The 20,448-nt window shown below is 38.6% G+C and overlaps 1 protein-coding gene across 2 annotated transcripts in view; it reads right to left on the minus strand.

The window, feature by feature from the left end:
• The window catches only part of igsf3 (immunoglobulin superfamily, member 3), a 119,507-nt gene that overhangs the window by 75,999 nt on the left and 23,060 nt on the right, over positions 1-20,448 (minus strand). Inside the window, exon 2 of one of the 2 annotated variants that reach the window (XM_047370975.1) lies at positions 9,704-10,081. In XM_047370975.1, coding sequence (XP_047226931.1) covers positions 9,704-10,081 — 378 coding nt within the window. Of the gene's footprint in view, positions 1-9,703; positions 10,085-20,448 lie in introns of both variants that reach the window. The other variant, XM_047370974.1, reaches the window with a different exon arrangement.

Here is a 20,448-nt window from a genome sequence, read left to right on the forward strand (position 1 = left end):
AACCATGTCCTCCAATGGGAACATTTCAGCACCATCCCTCTTAGACTCAATTACTGGTGCGACATAGTTCCTGACTGACAGCCCACGACTGTGTTACTGCATTTGTGTTTTTCGTTGTGTATAACTCATATATATGTGTGCATCTGTATCCAGTAGGTCAAGTTGCAGTAATGGTATTGGCAGGAAGCCCTTTCCCGCTAAAGAAGATGAGATGTGCAAGGAAATGGCAAGCTAGACATGGCGATAAAAATCTCTTTCCATTTGGAGAGCTGCCTGGTTCACAGCTTAGAGCCAGTTTGTGCAATCACACACACACACACACACACACAAATGGAGAAGTTTAATTATAAAAAAAACCAAGATGTGATTGTAAGGTCAGAGTGAAAGGTGGGATAGAAACATTTCAGTGTCACTGTAAAGAGGGATGAAACAGATAAAAAATTTTCTGTCACACACAGACCTGTACTATCAATCAATAACAAGAGATACAAACTGTCTCGCCTCTTGATTTTTACTTTCTCTCTTACACCATCTACTCTAATAACAACATCCTGTATATCTTTCTTTGCCAACACAAGGCATCATTGAAGATTTCTCTTTCTTTGTTTTATTTAATCACTAGTTACAGTTCAATCACACTCATGCCTTTCCATTTCATTGGCAAAACCATAAACCAGCATGAGCAATGCCGACTTAGAGCTGATGTAAGGACCAAGGAATCGAATCCAGAGCAATAGGCTCATGAAGCTGGTGGGATTTAGATGAGAAGACGGCACTGAAAAGAGGAAAACGGGAGGTGGGCTCCATGTGTCACTTGGTGTAACAGACAGAATGCAAGATGACATCTCCCAGTTCGGCCTATCTCATTAAGAAGAGTAGAGGAGTGCAACTTTAACTCCCATGGGAAAGGAAACGCAGGGATACACATGAATCAGACATGAACACACACACAATGCTGAGCTCAGCAAAAGATTGTTTTAGCCTCGACTGCTGCATGTTGAACAGGGAAAAGCCATGTCCATGCTAAATAAAAACACACACAAAACTGTGTGCAAAAATACAGGTCCATCTTAAACTAGAAAGCCATTCACAATTTCACTTATTTCAGTTTAGTTCAAAACATGAAATTCATTTCAACTTATTACACATATGATGTACTTCTAGTGTTTGTGTACATGATTTTTGATGATTATGGCTTAAAACTAATGAATACCTAAAATGCTATTTCCTATACCACTTAAATATTATATGAGGCTATTAAAGGGAATTTCTGAGCCAGAATGTCATGGCCTTAACAATCATGAGGAAGACTACAGACTTTAAGGTTGTCAGCAGACAGACACCAACATCTTAAACAAGCAGGGCAGCTACATTAACCCTGAGAGCCGCATCAGGCAGAGAGCTTTTTAAAATGCACACCAATAGTGTTAGCTGTCATGTGGGCTATATACCTGTGGGAGGTGTAACCAACCACAGTGGAGTGGTTGGTTACACCTCCCAGCTCGTCATTTATTGGTCACAGACTCTATTTCACATCATTCGCCCTGCTCATCTCCACCACTGTCACTTCCCTCCCCATTTTTCTCCTTTCCAACTCTCATTTTGGCCTCCTAATACATCTCACTGTCTTTCTTTTACATCATTTTAAACCAGTTCCCCCCCTCATGTCTGACACTTGGAAATTGGGTTTCTCTCACCTATCAGCAGTGAAGGAGAAGAACCAAGAATGCCACATTTGGAATTTTAATTGTGCCATCAGTTATTCAGGGTTATTACTTTATCACTATCATACAGGGTACAGACAAGCTCAAAGTAGAGGGTCCAGTGTGTCTATCTTTCATGAGAGTAACTTGTATGGTGCATTCTTCTGAAGTGGAGGTTCACTGGAACGTCATGATGTCTCTTGGCCAGGGCTTGTTGTTCTGCTAGCTGTTGGACATGCTCAAACACAGGTTGGTGCGTAGGATAAGAACACCCATGATGGCCATGTCATGCTGTTGTCCTTTTTTCTGCAATCTGATGTGTAGGAGGAAGTCAAACACACAAGCATGCACACAAATGTACAAACATACACTCACATGAAGCAGATGGTAGCTCGGTCATATTCCAGCTTAAGAAAATTGATGTATGGACAGTGTAACTACAGAGAGACTTAAATACCTCCAACACTCCAAGGTTAAATGCAGACCATGTGTAGGACTCAACCACTTACAATGGGTGACTAATAAATATTGCAGTGCAAGGACAATACAACTCATGGTAAGAGATATCTGGCACTTGGAGACATGCACCTTCATAAGGATGACTGGGTTAATACCGATCTGCTTCTGGTAGTAAAACAAACACAACTAAATATTGTTTTATAACTGTCTAGAGCAAAATTTACTCATCCATCCATCCATCCATCCCAGTAAAACTATCTCCTTTAAAGGGATCACAAGACGTTCCCCGGCCAACCTACAGAGGGAGCTCAATTTAGCTGCTTGCGTCAGGAAAGACTGTTTTTTCACTCATAATCAACATGGAGTTGAAGTATTTAAAGGACTTCACAGGCCCCCTGCTGGACCCCCTGCATTTTGCTTACAGGGCAAACAGGTTAGCAGATGATGCAGTCAACTCAGGACTACACTTCCTCCTGCACCACCTCGAACCCCCGGGGATCTACGCCAGGATGCTGTTTATGGCCTTTGGCTCGGCCTTTAACACCATCAACCCAGACATTCTCCACCAGAAGCTACCTTGGCTCACAGTGCTGGTCTCCACCTGTCAGTGTATCACCAGCTTCCTGACTGACTGGCAGCAGCAAATGACGCTGGGGAGCATCTTCTTCCACACAAATATCACCAGCACCGGCGCCCCCCCAGGGGTGTGTTCTCACCTCACTCCTCTTCTCTCTTTACACAAATGACTGCACTACAGCGGACCCATCTGTGAAACTCTTGAAGTTTGCAGATGACACCACTGTTGGTGGTTTGATCCAGAACAATAATAAGTCTACATACAGATAGGAGGTGGTCCACTGGTGCATTCAAAACCACCTGAAGCTTACTCGCTCAAGACAGTAAAGTTGATGGTGCACTTCTGGAGGACTTCCCAACACTACCTCCCCTTACCATTCTCAACAACAGCGTGTCAACTGTTGACCACTTACAATACCTACGACCAATCTTTTCTCGGGACCCGAGATAGTCCTCACATGTAGACACTGCTTGGAAGAAGGCCCAGCAGGGACAGTACTTCCTGCGGCAACTCAAGAAGTACAAACTGCCGCAGGAGCTGCTAATCATCTTCTACACTGCTATTATTCAATCTGTCCTATGTTCATCTATCACTGTGTGGTTTGGCTCATCCACAAAACAGGACAGAGAGAATGATCGGGGTTGATCTTCCCTACACCTAGAACTTAAACTGGTGTAGAGCTAGGAAAAGGGCAGCTAACATCCCTGCAGACCCCACACATCCAGGACACAAACTGTTTAGACTTTTACTTTTAGTTCGGCGCTACAGGGCGCTCTTTCCGAATACCATCCGCAAATGACAGTTTCTCCCCCAGGCGGTCTCTCTGATGAACATTTAATAATCAGAGTCCAGAGATTAACACAGTTCATATTTGCACAATTTCAACCTTTCTCTATAGTAAAAACACAATAAAAATGCATATTTACAAATAATTCTTTTTATTTTTCCTTTTTATATATTTATAATGTCATTATTGAGAGCAACGTGGAACCTACGTCAAATTCCTTGTTTGTGTGCACAAACTTGGCGAATAAAGTGGACTGTGATTCTGATCTCATAGCCAGAGGTGAGAACTGGAAGATTAACTGATCAGTAAATCTAAAAACTATTAATTTCTAACGCAATTCTGGTTGTCAAGTCAAAACAAAGTTTATTTTCTATATCACATTAAAAACAATAATAGTTGACCAAATATATATGGATATATGGTACTTTACAATAACTTTATTAGACTAATGAATGAGTTTTGAAAAATGATCATGAACTATTTACCATTCAGGTTATTGACGGATAAATAGAAAAAAAAAATATAATTCATTGTTTGACTCAACTCTAAACAATGAATATTAAACATTTCCGAAAATTTGATTTTATCAATATATTCCAGTATTTCAAAAACTGGTCAGAGATTTGATTGGACTTTCTTAAGTAATAAGATTATTAAGGCTGTCATAAAGCTTTGGCTCGCTCCACCTCTCCTTTCTCCATCGTCATTATTGGTGAATAAGGAACCTTAATGCTCACAAATGGTAGACATTAGCACTAACTGGAGTCTCCATATTCTTCTGTCTTTAGGGGTCACATTCAAAAGTTGCACAGCAGAACTTGGGAATCCCTCAGTTATGTTTCACATATACATGTTCTGCATGTTTGTAACAACAATGGATTCATTTGGTACACATGAATGCAGAACTGAAAGGGGTGTACAAATGCATGTATCGTTAAAACAACGTCCCGACCCACTTCAGGTTGACCCGGACTTTATTTACAAGCGTCACTTACCATGGACCTTTAAAGTACATGCTGTGCCAACAACTCAGCATATGATTCAATGTACAACTAATTTTCATATACATTTGGTCTTGAATGTTGTTATCTGATGAACAATAGCTTGAAATTCTGTTCAACTTTTATTTTTGTTTCGGTCTTCATAGCCTAACCAAAGCACAAAACATATTTACAATGTAACAGAAAAACATCTAAAGTACAAGAAAAAGTTGAATCCAACCTTGTATAGCACATATTCATATTTAGTGGACCAAATCCAATTTTAGAGTCTGCTTATTGTTCTCATGTTTGAATTACTTCTGCATTTCCCAAAGGCACTTGCTAGAATGAACCAAACTACATTTTCAATTTGTTTTATTTCTGTAGCTTCATAGAGGTAAAAAAAAAAATAGGGTGATTTATGACGGAGTTTCTTAAAAATGTATCACTGACATTCAGAAACAGGCTTCAACTTTCAACACTCAATTAATCACACACTAGCATATGTGCATCTAAAATCATGTAACACATGACATTCGACACATGACACATGAATGGTGTCCAGGTGTGCTGCTGAAACTGTTCACCTCCTCAGGCATCAGGTATTAGAGTCCATATTAAAAAAAACTTTAGTTACTCCACAGAAAGAAAGGATACACTGGATGAAATACCTCACTAGGAGTAAGACTGAACCATCATTATAAACAAGCAAACATCACTATTGAGACTTGCACTAAGCCAATCACCCCACAGACACACAGACTTCAGGAAAAGTGAAACTTGCATAACATGTAATCTGAAGGGGAATTTGGACCCCTGAATCAGAGAGCTATCCTATTTTAGCAAAGGTAAGACACTTCAAGCTTTTGAATGGAATTTGCTTCACAATCCTCTCCTGTTGCTTCTACACCGTTTTCTACCTTAATTTTTCTTCCCACTCAACTTTCCACTTATGTCCTTCACAACATTGCTCCAAACTTTGCCAATCCATCCAACTTACTATTAGTATGCTAAGATTCAGCATGCTGCAGGCAACTATCTTCTTTAGCAATAACCTTTTGGAGTGTACCCTCACTGTGCTGGAAAATAGTCAAGACAAGCCACAAAGTGGCCATAACGTTCTGCATTGATAATATTGTTTTATTTGTCCTATTTAATATTCCAAGTTTCTGAATTGTGGATTTGGGTGAGAAATCATAAAAATTAAAAGAAATAAACACTTGAACTACATCTGCATGTGTGTAATGAAACTAGGTAATAAAATGAGTTTCACATTTTAAATGACTCAAATAAACTTTCTTTTAATGGTTTTCTGTGTTATGAAGATACACCTGTATGGCAGTCCCCTGAAATTACTCTTGAAGTACACATTTTCAAAGGTAACCTTAGTGAAAGGGGCTAAGTGTGATGAATGAAGAAAGAAACTTGACAGAATGAAAGACAAGATAAGTGGGAAAAGGAGGAAAAGGAACAAGAGTGGAGGGAGGACAGGCTATTGTTTGCTCACACTGGGAGCCATGGAGCCATGTAGACATCTGGTGATTCACATGGGGGCTTTTGTCGTGGAAGGAAGAGAAATATGGGAGACCCTGCCGTGGACCCCTGACCCTCAAAACAGGGTCAAGAGGTTAGGGACACAGAAAGGTTGGATAACAGTCCCACATTACCTCTGTTCACATACTCTATCTAGCTCTCTCTCTCTCACACACACACACACACACACACACAGAGATCTATAAATACTGTATGTTATCAGCAGCACTGTTTCACAGCGCCCTGCAACTGAGCCCTGCCCTACATTCAGATCAAGTTGAACATACTAGGAATTATAACAGCTGAAGTCCAGAACCACTCATTCAAAGAAAATAAAAGTACACAACTAATCTGAAAGTCATATAATTTATTTGCTTTCAAAAAGCAAGGCCTGCAGCTGGTGCTGGATGTGATGCTTGCCTAAAGAGAAAAGCATTGCAAACACTCAGGTTTCATACTGCTTCACAGATATTTGCCCATTTTCTGCATGAGGCATTTGGTCTGAGCCTTGACATTAAGATAAAGGCATGAAGTTACGAAGGGAATGGAATCCACCACTATGACAGTGGTGGCTTCAGAGGTGCCTTTTTGGGGAGGGATTAGATCTAAGAATGTATCTGACAATGAAGGAGTTGAAGGAGAAACTTGCAATGGGTGTTTGAAACAGTCACTGATCCTGCCAACACAGTGCAGCCCAAGGCAAGAAATGAATAGGTGGGAAGAAAGTCCGTGTATGTCTGTGTATGGATGTGTGTAAGATTAAGAGATTGGTTTTCCCGAGACTGACGGGGTGGAACTGGGTGAAACTAGAGTGACAATTACAGATACTTCAGAGAGATGTTGTTCTTTGTATTTTTCCCCAGCATTAAGAGTCAAGAAGCTAACAGTACAATGACAAAGTTTTCAACACACCTCCATCCTTCAAATGTTTATTTCAAACATTTCCTCTTAGGCTTTTAAATACTAAATACCACCTCAGAGTATCCTCAAAATACGTTCATTATGATTAACAAAAAAACTAAAGTAAACGTTTACACTTACAAGACAGGCAAAGGGAAAAAAAAAAACTATTTTTGAGACAGTTGTTGTCAGTTGAATTCAATTAAAAAAGGGACAAAGCAGTCAAAGTGCCCCCTAAACTGTGATACACTCTGAGATAGTTCTCAGAGGTTTCATACTTAGCCCTTAACATATACCATATCTTTGGCTCATGGTAAACACACTAGTACAATTAGTCTAACACTATGGGCCTGATATTCAAAAGGTTTTCGTGCGGTTTTGCACACACAAACCTCTTTGCGTCAGCAAAGCTGATCTACAAACGAGGTGGTAATCGGATTGCCTGTGCAAAATCAACGGAATGGCGGACACAAACTTTTTAGCGTGTCTGCCTTCATGAATATTCAAAACATAAGATAATAACCCAATGAACCCCATGAAAATGTCATCCCTTAACACACGCAATGCGATTTTCAAAGGCTGAAACAGTTTGCGGGCGGAATTTTTTGCGTGTGGATTTAGCACGTTTGAAATGCAGGTACTACCTGGAACCAAAACAGTCTGCTGTCACTTTGGCCAGAAGGAGGCATAGATAGAATGACAGATGAGAGGGAGAGAGAATCTTTTGTACATGTGCCAACAGACTCGGGTTGTCAAAAATAAAAATATGAAAAATAGATGAGAATAGAGGATTATATGTAGGATTATCTAAACTCTGATTTGGAGCCAATCACAAACAAAAGCCATGATATATCTACTATGGTAAAACTCCTTGCAACAGTTCATTCAACATCATTCCAACGTAACATCGCTGTCAGTGATCATCTGCTGAACGCGCACAAACTTGATCATGGCAAAATGCGCACATAAACTGATGAAGCGCGCACAGCCTGTGCACATCATGCAAAAGACCCACTGTGCTTTGATGTTGATAATATAATTAATAGGAAAGAACTAAAGGCATTATGAGGCAGATTAACTCCTTCATTTGCAAACTGGATGCTAAAAATCACTTCTTAGCAGGTGAAAAATCACAATTCTAAGGCAGCTTTTCCATGTAGTGACAAAGAGTGTATGCTTTAACCTTGTCACTAAACTAAACACTGCATTAGTGACATATATTGTTGTGTCATTGCAGAGCAATCGGAGCTGGATCAGTTTGATTACGTTGTTTAAATGTGAACATATGCCAGGGGAGGGTTTTGTTTATGCAGTTAAAATTATTTTGTGTCACCAAAAAACAATTTAAACAATCAAACACACTGTATGTCATTAAAATATTGGCAAAACAAACAAAAAAAATTTGTAAAATCATTGGAAAATAATTTAGTTTTTCATACATAAATGTTCGATTTAACTATTTTGCAGGCCAGTGATGTGACGTTATGTTTTAAAATTAGCAAAGCTATTACATACAGATTGCCAACTCCTACAACAATCTATTTTTATGTTGCTAATATTACGTTCAGGCTTAAATATTGTGGCTGTTTATGATAAACTCCAAACTCTTCAAACATATACTCTCAAAATAACAACAGAGCCCGGTCAGTCTCTGAAAAGAATTAAAAGATCAAGGGAGACAAATTAATAACAGACATATTTGTCTTTTATATTGTTAATATTGATTGGCCAATTTGTTGTGAGTTACGTTGAGCAAGATAAGAGAAATAATCTCATCAGGTCAGATGACAAACCTGCTGAGAGTAGCACAACAAAAGTTAAACTGTAACAATCCAGAAAAGCAAGGGCCGAATGGAACAGAAGGAAAAAAATCAGCAACTTGATCATTTATAATGATGCAGCATAACAATCCCTGCATATTTCTAGCAACACTCTTTCAGACTCTAACCTTGAAAACTGGCTCAGAGTTTATCTGTTCTTTCTTTCTAGGTGAAACGACTAAAGGAGCTACATCCATTAACATTTACTTTTCCTTCCCATAGAAAGTACTCCTGGATCAGTGCTTCTTTGTTCTCTTTGTGTCTCTGCTCTGTTCTTTCAAACCCCCAGTTGGTTGTGGCAGATGGTCGCTCACGCTGAGCCTGGTTCTGGTGGAGGTTTCTTCCTGTTAAAAGGGAGTTTTTCCTCTCCACTGTCGCTACATGCATGCCCAGTATGAAGGATTTCTGCAACGTCAACACCAGTGACTGTCCACTGTCTCTACATGCTCATCCAGGAGGAGTGAATGCTGCAAGTCACTGACTGGATGCAATCTGCTGGGTTTCCTTAGATAGAAAAACTTTTTATCCAATTTGAATAAATAACTAACTCTGATTGCACTGTTAAATGGTTAGGATTAATTGGAATGTATGTACCTGACATTTGTGAAGTGCCTTGAGACAACATGTGTTGTGAATTGGCCCTATATAAATAAACTGAATTGAATTGAATTATGTAAATTCTACTCGCAGCAGAAATACAATGGAAAGCAGTTGCTTTGCAGAGTATGCAAATAAAATTAAAATTCATTAAAGACCTGATTTAAAATATGCTTTACTGTGTATTAGGGATTAGCATCCTTGTCAAATTAAATATGTTTGCTTTCAAACAGAAGGCAATTTCTAGTAGTTGGTTTGATAAAGGCATTAGCTATAGAGGTGGGTTTTCTGAGGTTTTATGTTTGCCACCTTGATGATAAAATGACTGCGTGTGCTCGGAGACTCACCAGTGAGGTTGGTGCGAGCACTATAGGATCCCAGGTACCGCCCGTCCGTGTTGGGGGTGTAACATTCAAACACACCTTGGTCCCTGGCCAGTACTTTGGTGATGTGAAGCACAGCTGAGTCATCACTCAGCCTCTCCACAAAGATCTCTTTACTATTCACTCTCTGGGCATACACAGCATAAGCATAGTCTGACTGAGCCGTGCTTACGATCCGAATCTCCCGGTCTGGTACTGATGGTAGGTACATGGACCAGTCAAAGTCCTGTTTCACACCATCTTTGTAGCCAGTCACGTTGCACCAGATGGTCACATGGGAGCCTTCAGTGCGAACCAGGGGTCCATTCTGGACTGTCACAACCCTCTGAGCAACTGCAACACCTGCTGCAAGATAACGATGGAAGAGAAATAAACAGAAAACAGTAAGAGAAAGAAAGAGGACAGAGTGAAGGTGGGGACAGAAGAAAGAGAACATGGGTTACAAAACTGCAATTTAAAAATTTAGCACTGACACAGTTTAGACACCGTACATCTCCCAGCGAATACAGAAAAACCCCCAACATTTGCAGCTAAGCCTTCTGGGGGCAGTTCTTACTGTGGTAGAAAGGCCCACAAACGGTCACATAAACATGGCTTTTAAACGCCACTCGAAAAGATCACTGTAACTGTTGTTGCTCACTGCTATTACACACACTCACACATTAGCTCTTCACCTTACACGCAGCACTGAGGCTGCACTACACAGAGGTTAGAGGAAGCCATCTGGGAGTAACGTGAGAGCTCAGCATGAGCAGGTAAAACACAAGCTTGTGAGACGCATTAAGGCTGTCAAGCTGCACAGAGAACAGGTGCTTTTGAAGTGGATAATAAACAGTGTTTACCCTGATGCATCCCTAATCTTTTTGTCGTGCCATGATTCTCGAGCAAAACTGTAGATTTGAGTTTAACTGAAACATCAACCAGAATGACTTAAACAGCTATTTGTTTACTTTTCTACGTTTCAGTATGACATTTGTAGTTTAGAAATTCTATTCCATGACTGCATGATTCAGAAGGAATAACTTGAAGGGCTAATTTAATGACATGTTGTAGGTCATTTCTGACACAGAAATAGCTTTTAGGGCCATGGTCCTCTAAAACGTAAATGGAGTTCATTATATGGATGATGACATGCTGTCTGGGAGCACATGGCATGATTGTCTGTTGCTGTAAATGAAAGCTTACAGAAATATGTTAAATTGATATGTGGCCTCTTATTGGCAACATAGAAAAAAAATGCGAGTGAGCACTCTTACATTTGTCAAAGATCATGGCGATAACAGATGGCACAACCAATTGTTGTTTTTACTGTTCATGTGTCCTTTGTCAAAACATCTGCTGCATGCACAGATCTCATTATTAAATAAATCAATTACCAGACTCTTTCAACACTCCTTCTACATGTTTACCTGAGATAATTAGCTGCGGCTGCCAAACCTTTTTTCCAATATTTGAGCCACATAAATGAGAGTAGTAATTGTTTTGCGAATTGCCTTCCAACCCATGCATGTAGAATTAGCTGGAACTGGTTTTCACTGTAAGATGACGTGAGAAAACAACGTGAATTGTTTGAAAGACAGTGTCCTTAAAATAAAAATCTGACTGCAACATTACTGTAATGTAGTTAAACGGTAAATGGATGGAATCTATGACTATTCCAGTCACAGTGAGCACTCAAAAGTGCTTTTACACTAGGCCACAGTCCCTTAGTCATACTCACAAATGTGCATACAGTCACATGCAGACCTGATAGCAACTTGGGAGCTTAATGCCATGCTCAAGAGCACATTGACATGTAGCTGGAAAGGAAGTTGGAATAAAACCAATAACTTTCATAAATGCAAGTCAGCTACTCTTCCTATTTAACTACAGTGGCCAGAACCTTTGTTTTTTGAATTATAGTTTTTGTCATTATGTAGCAGTAGTTTGCCACTGAGCTGAAATACAGATAGACTGGGATCACCATGGAGTCCTTGTAAATGTCTGAGTAAGGTGCTGTTCTGTTCTGGTCTCTAAGCTACTGACTCTCAGACACATCCTGATTTTCTTCTCCTTAATGGACAAATTGGCATGAAGCGTCAATTCATACATAGATTTTACAACAAAAAAAGGAACATTTGTACTAATAAAGATATATGACCTTTTAAAACATTGTTAATATCGGCACATGCAGTTTTCGCACTTTAAATAGTAAATGCATTAAAGCATGGGCATGTCCTGAGAACAGAAAAATATGGACCGGAGTGTAAAAGCCCCATTGTACCGTGATTATTACCCTTCTTTGTAACCTATACTTAGGCCTACAACATATGTGAATGTTATCTCAAACTCTTAAAAACACACACACAAATGCACACAAAGAAAAAATCTACCATTCAGGGAGCACTTACATACACCCCAAATCTAGACAGAGCGACAAGTGCACTTTTTCCTGTCTGCACAAGCAGCTGGGGATTGCAGCTGTTTTACTTTCTGTGTGCGGACGTGTGTGTGTGTTTTAGAGAAAGAAAGTCTGTTTGAGTCCAAGTGCGTGGGCACAATGCTCAGTATTAATAATTCACCACAACAGCTTCTTAAAGTTTACATCCTCGACCCTGTCACAAGTCCGCCTAAACCTCTTTTGTTTCTTTCTCAGTTTTCAACTTGAGTCCATTTCCAGCCATGTAATGTGTGTCCAAGCGAGAACATGCATCAGTGTTTCCGTTTGCAGCGAGAAATATAGCTATATTGTTTTAAAATTGAATGTGCTCACACACTCACAGTGTCAACAGAAACCGGAAATTGGTGAAGATGACACATAATTGTTTTTTAGTTCTGCATGTTAATATTTTAATGGGTGACTAATGTGCGGCAGAGTATGAATATGTTGTTCCAACACTTTTATTTTCTTTGCTTCTGCAATACATTAAAATACTGTTAAGCATGTGGGTATGTTTTGCACACCATTTTACACAAAAATTTTCATTATAATGATTGGAAAAACTTACAAAATAAATAAGTGTGCGATTTAAAGTGGGCGTTGTCCAGTATTAGTCCAGTATTAAATTCTATTAAATGATTTTGATGTAATAATCTTGAGTAAAACTAGCACTGTTTCACTTTACCACAGTATCATAACAAAAATTTAAAGCAAAAATATGTTATCCAATTCTTATGTTCAAAGCAAAAAAAATAAAAAATTTAAAAATCCTACAGTTGCTATATAAATAAAACATATCAATTACTATACAGATTTACAAATGGTATCTTTATCAATTAGGTATTTTGATTTTGATACATTCTTTTTTCTTTTTTTTTTTTTACAAAAACAGAAGAAACACCTGCCAAATTTAGCTGCAGTTTTCTTCATACTTGCAATTTTGGTCAAAATGGAGTAATGCTGGAAATACTACCAGCTGATATTAGCGGATTAATTAGTCAGAGTCTAAATGGACATGTTGAAGCTCGTATACGGCCAACTGTATGTTCGAAACTGCGATACCTTAATAAGGGTGATATCTGGCGCTCAAAAACAGAAATTGTATGCAAGAGAAAAGGTATGCAGATTTCTTTCAGCCAGCAGACCGTCTTTGTACAGCAATAGTTTATGCTCCACACAGCTAGTGATACCTGGGCACATTAGCACTTTCTCTGTCCTCATTAAAAAAGGGTTTAAACCACAGGAAAGACATAATGGCCAATTTTGAATCAATGGTATACTGTAGCTTGACACTGGTAACCAGCCCGTGTCTCATTAGGACAGAAATCATTGGTCCAGATGTTTTGGATGAGTAAACATTATTCTTGGAAAAACAAAAAAAGCAACTGTGTTGCTCAAGAGGTTTACAAAGACATGATCAATACAAATTAATATAAGAGTTCTGTAATTGGGGCTTAAGAATAGGCCTGTACAATATATCATAAATTTATTGTTATCACAATATGACTGTACGCAATAAGAATATTGGAACTGCCTGGACCACATTGAGTTTTATGTAATTTTTTAAGTATCTTGCATTCATGCTTTCTATAATGGTAATATATTTGTTGACACATCTTCCTCAATGCTGCATAAAATGATTTAGAAGGTAAAGAGGTTGTAAGGTGGTAAAGTCATTAAGAAACTACAACTTAGTTGTTTTAATGCCAGCAGATGCTGGCCAAAGGCAACTTTTTAAATCAAATTGGCTGTTGAGATCGAAATATCAAATATATATATATTTTTTTCAGTTGCTGGATAGACTGCTCATTATCTGAGGTCTATTGTATGTTTGCTGTGATCCAAAAGCAGAAAGATACCAAGCATTTTCATTCATCTGATTATTTTTCAAAAGTCATATAATTGTCACAAGATTCATCAATATTATTGCACGTTATCCTTATATCATGCAACCCTACTTTAGAGGTTATTAAACCTAATCAACGTATCCTGCTAATGCATTTGCTATTATTTCTGCCCACATTACTTATATTTTTCATGAGACTTCAGAGATTCTATTGCTGACAGGTTTAGTATCCTGATGCTGTTTTGGGCAAAAGCTCTAAGCTATTTTATTTTGGCATTTTGTTGTTTCATAGAGAAGAAGCTGAGACAGAGCCCCCTGAGAGACTTGTAAAAGAAGAATATGTTAAACTGGGGATACTATGTGAATTAAAAATATACATAGAATATTCATTCTATTATGTTCTAAAATTTGTTCACTGTAAGAAGGCTTCCTCTTTGAATTTCGGCCATGAACATACCTCCTGTGAAGAGGTTTCTCCGGATCCTCCGGCTTCCTTCCACAGGATAAACCGTGTTTAGAAAATTGATGAAATGGATACGCTGATTTTGTATTCCAAAGGACATTTGACTGAAACTGGGTCAAGACTATCATGTTTATAACATCTCTTTTACCCTGTGCTTTGAAAGATGCTAAAATTTTCTAAATATTTCACCAGTAAGAAATTCAGGATTTAAAATCCTTCCGGAAGGAGCAAACCTTGGATGGTATTTACTGGTACTGAAAAATGCCTTAAAGGAATCTGGCTGTAAATGTTGTGGGATGAAGTTAAAAAGGACCCTGATTTCTGTTGCCTCTTTCCCTTTGCTGTACTGGCACTTTGCAGATCTGGCAGCACCACTTCTACCAATTTCCAGCTCAGATCAGCTCATAACTGTACTGCTACATCACTGCTTCTCATGTTTCCGTCCCTCTTCAAGAGCTGCTGGAAGCATATTACTCATACACCTCCAAAAAAACTAATATTGCTCATCTCTTACAGTGTTGGTGCACTAAGAGTTTTCCCTCTGCTTGCCTGTCTCCTGTCATCCCTCTTTAAATGAGCCTTCTTACTTCTGATTACTCTCACTTCCCTTCCTCTGTGTTTCACCCTTCATCAATCCCTTCCCTTGTCCTTTCTTTCTCTGGATATTCCTGTCTCTTTTCCCTGCCTCGCAGTTCTCTGCATCTTTTCAGGCGGGATTTAAGCAGCTCTGTGGAACTTCAAAGTGCCCATCGCTCTGCCGGCTGTTTAGAAAGGATGACAATGACATACCAAACCCTGCAGACCTTAAACTGATCTCTCTATTCCGCCACTCTTCTACAATAATCCTGCGCCTGCAACCTTCCCCCCCATCTTCCTCACCTCTGGCTGCGCCGGCTTGATCTCTAGGTGCCTGTGTTTGCTCAACAAGGCCTATGATATTTTTCTGTCATTAACGCTCATCTCCATTTCTGTAAACCGCTGATGTCGTGTGTTTGTACCCTTCTCTTCCACCTCGCCTCTCTCTCTTTTCTCCAGTTTCCCCCTTTCCTGTGTCTCATCTGCCTCATTGCTGCCAGTTGCTTCCCACACACCTTCACTGGATGCAGGAAGCGTGATTCCAATGAAAGAGGATGGTGAGTGACCACAAACAAGTTGTCCTTGCTGTTCAGGAGTTGGAACAAACAGAAATGGGAGCAAATGATTTCAATCTCTCACACACACACACACACACACACACACACACACACACACACACACACACACACACACACACACACACACACACACAGCTGCAAAGCAGATTAAGCTAAGTGGAAGTGGGGGTTAAACACTAATCCAATCATTTGTGGCCAGTGTCTTATTCTCAGTGGAAAAAGCAGTGAAACATGCCTGCTCCACCAACATCATCTCTGCGCTGTGACACGTGATAATTATACACCTGGAAAGGTGTATAATAAAAACGCAGCAGGGGTGGAAGGAACATAGAAGATACTCAGCAGCAGGGAAATGTGCTAATGTGGAGATTCAAAGTATTCATCAACTAAGCTCACGCATTCTCACACACACACACACACACACACACACACAGCTTTTCAAATAGCTTTGTGGGAATTTCTATTACCTTAATGCATTTTATAGTCCTTTATAACTTTGACAATTGCAAATGGCATCTAGAACCAAAACCTAAAAACAAACAGTGACCTCAATGAAAGAGTTAACTTTTAATGTTTGTTTAATGTTTTTTCTTACAAAAATAATGTCCCAAATTTCAGAATTGGTAAACAAACCTGCTCACGGACACCAGGACCCAGACAATGCAAATGCCCGTTTTTAAATGAAAATAAAAAAATTCACTTTATCAGAAACATTAAAGTGATCATTATTATGGAGAGTGGCATATGGCAAAAATAAATAAATAAAAGAACATAATGCTCATATCAAAAACTGCTACTGGTGCCTGCTCTACCACCCAGATATATGACAAACCCATACATAACATTGCAAAAGATAAATGTACTAAGATTTTGGACCTTTTATGCCTTTTAAGCTAAAATAAATATTAGAAATAACAGCTAAATTATTCTTCTCTAAACTGGTTCAGTTTAAATCTTCTGCTTTGAAATAAAAGCCCTATTATAGTAACATAAGCTCATTGACCAGACTTTTCAGCCATGGAGAGGAAATGTAAAGGAACTAAATCTAAATCAGCTTTTTTACATAACAGTGCCTCACATCTCTTCTTGACCATAAATCATTAAACCTTTCGACAGTATACTCAATCAGGTGGAGGCTGAACTTTGCTCAGACCTCAACAAACTGCCTCAATGACAGTCGTACTGTACTGAGCTACCACTCTGCGGTGTATAGTTGACTGGGCCTATGCCAACAGTTAAGCCACTGTTGCTACATCCAAGAATGTCAAACAGAAAATCATATTCCTGTAATCAAATTGAATCTTTAACGTGGGCACGTGATAAAATATTTTCCCTACTTTCCATCTTAATCCCCTATCATATGAAAGAATCAATTGCTCCAACAGATACGCACGGAAGCTAAAGAAACGTAGGAATATACACTCACTGGCCACTTTATTAGGTGCACCATTGTAGTGCAGGCTTGGACTACTTGACTACAGAACTTTTTTAATTGTTCTTGGCACAGATTCACCAAGGTGTCTAAAACATTCCTCAGAGATTGAGGTCCACATTGACACCTTTCATCTCAAACCAGTCTGCCCATTCTCCTCTGGCTTCTAAAATCAAGGCATTTTACATCCACACCACTGCTGCTCACTTAAACATTTTCAGGCCATCCTCTGTAAACCTAAGATATGGTACTAGGTGAAACTCCCAGTAAAATCAGCTGTTCCTGAAATACTCAATACCAGTCTGTTGATGCTCACTTAAAACTTCAGAATATGTAGCTTGGATCAAGTTGCGTCCATACCATTTTTTCTAAACAGCAAATGAACACATGTACCTAATTAGATGACTGGTGGGTGCTCAGTACCAAAATGGATGGCATTGCATTTGAACACAAAACCCAGTTGTAAGGTCCTGATGTGCAGTAGAACTATAATGATTATACGTTAAGCAACATATACTGCATTAAACAGTTATTTTGATCAAAACAATTAGGACAAAATTCTATAATGTCAATTACATCCTTATACCACACTCACAAACACATGAGAAAATGAACCAGTGTGGCCTAATTATAATGAAAGTGTGTTACATTAAGTAAACAGTCCATTTTTTTCTCTAATCATCTCATTAATGACTGTAATTAGGTTTGATGGAATAAGATGTTTTAGCTGTCTTACTTTAGTTTTGTGGCAATATACTAATAACAAATTGATTGTTTGATTGATTGATTGATTGTTTTTTTTATTATTTGTACAGGGACAGTGCACAATAATACATTGACCTAAAAATAGGAAATATGCATGGTGCCAGGTTATAGCAAAAGCTGCTAATTTCCACCTGTAGTCCCCTGACAGGTTGATGTCAATCATACAACACAATCGTAACAGAACTCGCCCCTCAGTTACACCAGTTATTAAAGACTTCCAGGGATTTATCATTTCTCTATCACACGCTTGCACCTATACAATAAACATACCTATTTGTTCATACACACATACACTTTCGTACTCTCACATACTCACAATTATACTTTCATTTACACACATTCATCACTAATGACCTTCTTAGAGGAGGAGCACTAATACCATGAATAATTTAAAAAACTAAGCAAATGTTTGCATGCATAATAAGGTTATTAAAATTTTTAAAAATTGTATTTTGAAAGAATATGACAGTGGTGATACTGTCTACATTTCTTGTCATGAATTTTTATTGCACTTTTGAAGGTTGATTGAAGAGGCTTTAAAACTGTTTTGCATACCTGCGACCAGCTAGTCACACAATACAGATTACGGGAAAAAATCATGGAATTTAAATACATATGTGATGCTTCAATGGTAAGGGATTGTCGGATAAACCAAAAATTTGCCAGAGTAAACTTTAGTGAAAAATATGTTTTTTTAAATGATTAACTTTTTATTTAGCCATGAATATTTGATAATATAATGTCATATTAATATGCTGGCTCTGCTGAGTTGTGTGATATTTCTTTAAGCTTTCATTAGGTCCAATCCCAGTATACACTAATCTGCACTTTGCTATTTGAATATGCACTTAAAAAGACTTCTTCAACTAAAACTATGTCAAACTTATAATCACCCAAAATAACAACAATAAGCCATCAAACAGCTCTTAAAAACATGTTAAAAACATCAATAAGGTAACGCCTGTCAGTAAAACATAACCAAACATAAAGGATGAAATTGATGTCCTATTTGCCCCAAGATATGTTCAAACATATGCTGTAGATCCTGTGAAGATTCCTAAAAATCAAGGCAACGATGAGAAAAGCCCAAAATATAAACTGCTTGGTAGGAAAAAGTTAAAGTGAAAACAGTAGGAAGCTCACAGTTACCTCTAGGGTCCCAAACACTCCTAAAATGCAAAAACTACGTGAAAATATGAGTGTGGCGCTCACACTCTGCACATATGTATTTCAGAGAGAAATAACTAGCAAATCAGAGTATTTCCTTCACTCCAGCACTGGTTCAGAATGCTCTAATACAAACCCTTCATATTTCTCCCTCCCCCAGGCCACTGAAAGCGTTTGACCCTGTTAATATCATTACCAGAAAGAGCAGAAAAAGACAGAGAGATTTTGTGATGAGCAGAAAAAGATAAGACATTAAACAGGGGAATGTTAACATTCAAAGAGAGACTAAGACTATATGAAAAGTACACATTTTCAAGTACTTTCTTATTGACATGACAAGAGATTTTGTTCTTGGGCTAATGTACAAGTGATGTAAAAATGTGCTCTCAGTTGCTAGAAATGTCCATATAGTCTGAGGAAGAAAATTAGTCTGTGCATAGCTCTGGGATATCATGTCATCCTAATGGCTTGACAAGAATCCCCAGCATTTCCCTTTCACAGTATTTTGGCTCTTTGAGGGGCTCTGGACAGCATCAAACATTACAATTCAGGCTGCATCCTCCTGCTCTTTCTCTCCTTCTCCTTTTCCAGTCCTTGTCCTTTCTGCAGTGATAATCACCATCTGCGTCAGAATGTAAAAATCATTGCAACAGGCCTGTTATTAACAACCCCTGACCCTGTTTCCAGCTTCAGAGTCCTCAACAAAATCCCTAACTGTCTGACTAATGTATTAAATATAATCTTTTAAAGCCACATTCTGGGGAAAAATCTTCTGAATCAATAGAAAACTAAAGTATTAGCAGCTAAGGGTAAACACTTGCCGCTGAAAGCTCTGTCAGTTGAGAAACAGGTGTGACTGTGAGTGCAACTTGACGAACTGCTGATACAAAGAGAGACTAAGAGTCGACTTCCATTAGCAGCCGGTAAGACAGGCTGTCTGGTCACTTCAACAGCTGACAAAAAGTTACAACAACTGCCCATTACACCCACGCAACACACAAGACGTACAGGCAGACAGTATAACAGTAATCATTGTGTATGTCAGATTTCTGTTTATATGGTTAGGGTTGGTCATGATTATAAGATAAGGACCAAGAGGATTTTTATTTTTTTAGAGATTTTTTTTCTTTTTGCTTGCCAGCAGAATGACTCACCATTGTGTTTTTCAAAGCTTTCGAGAGCCAAAAACATCAGAAGGCAGAAGATGAATCACTACATGTAGATTGCTTCAATGTATTTTCCATTCGCTTCAAGAGGGAGGAAAATGTTACGTTTTCATGTAAATACCTGCATTCTCTCTGCTTCAGTGGGATGTAGGGTACAAGTACACACCAGATTTGACCTTTCAGTTATAAGAACTGCTCTTCTCAAAGTCCTTTAGATCTTTTCTGGACCTTTTAATTTTAGTCATAACTTCTTCTCCCATGCTGATGGCATCCCAAGATCTCCAAAATATAAATATT

Source organism: Girardinichthys multiradiatus, chromosome 7, assembly GCF_021462225.1.
Source record: "Girardinichthys multiradiatus isolate DD_20200921_A chromosome 7, DD_fGirMul_XY1, whole genome shotgun sequence".
In the NCBI taxonomy this organism is placed as follows: Eukaryota; Metazoa; Chordata; class Actinopteri; order Cyprinodontiformes; family Goodeidae; genus Girardinichthys; species Girardinichthys multiradiatus.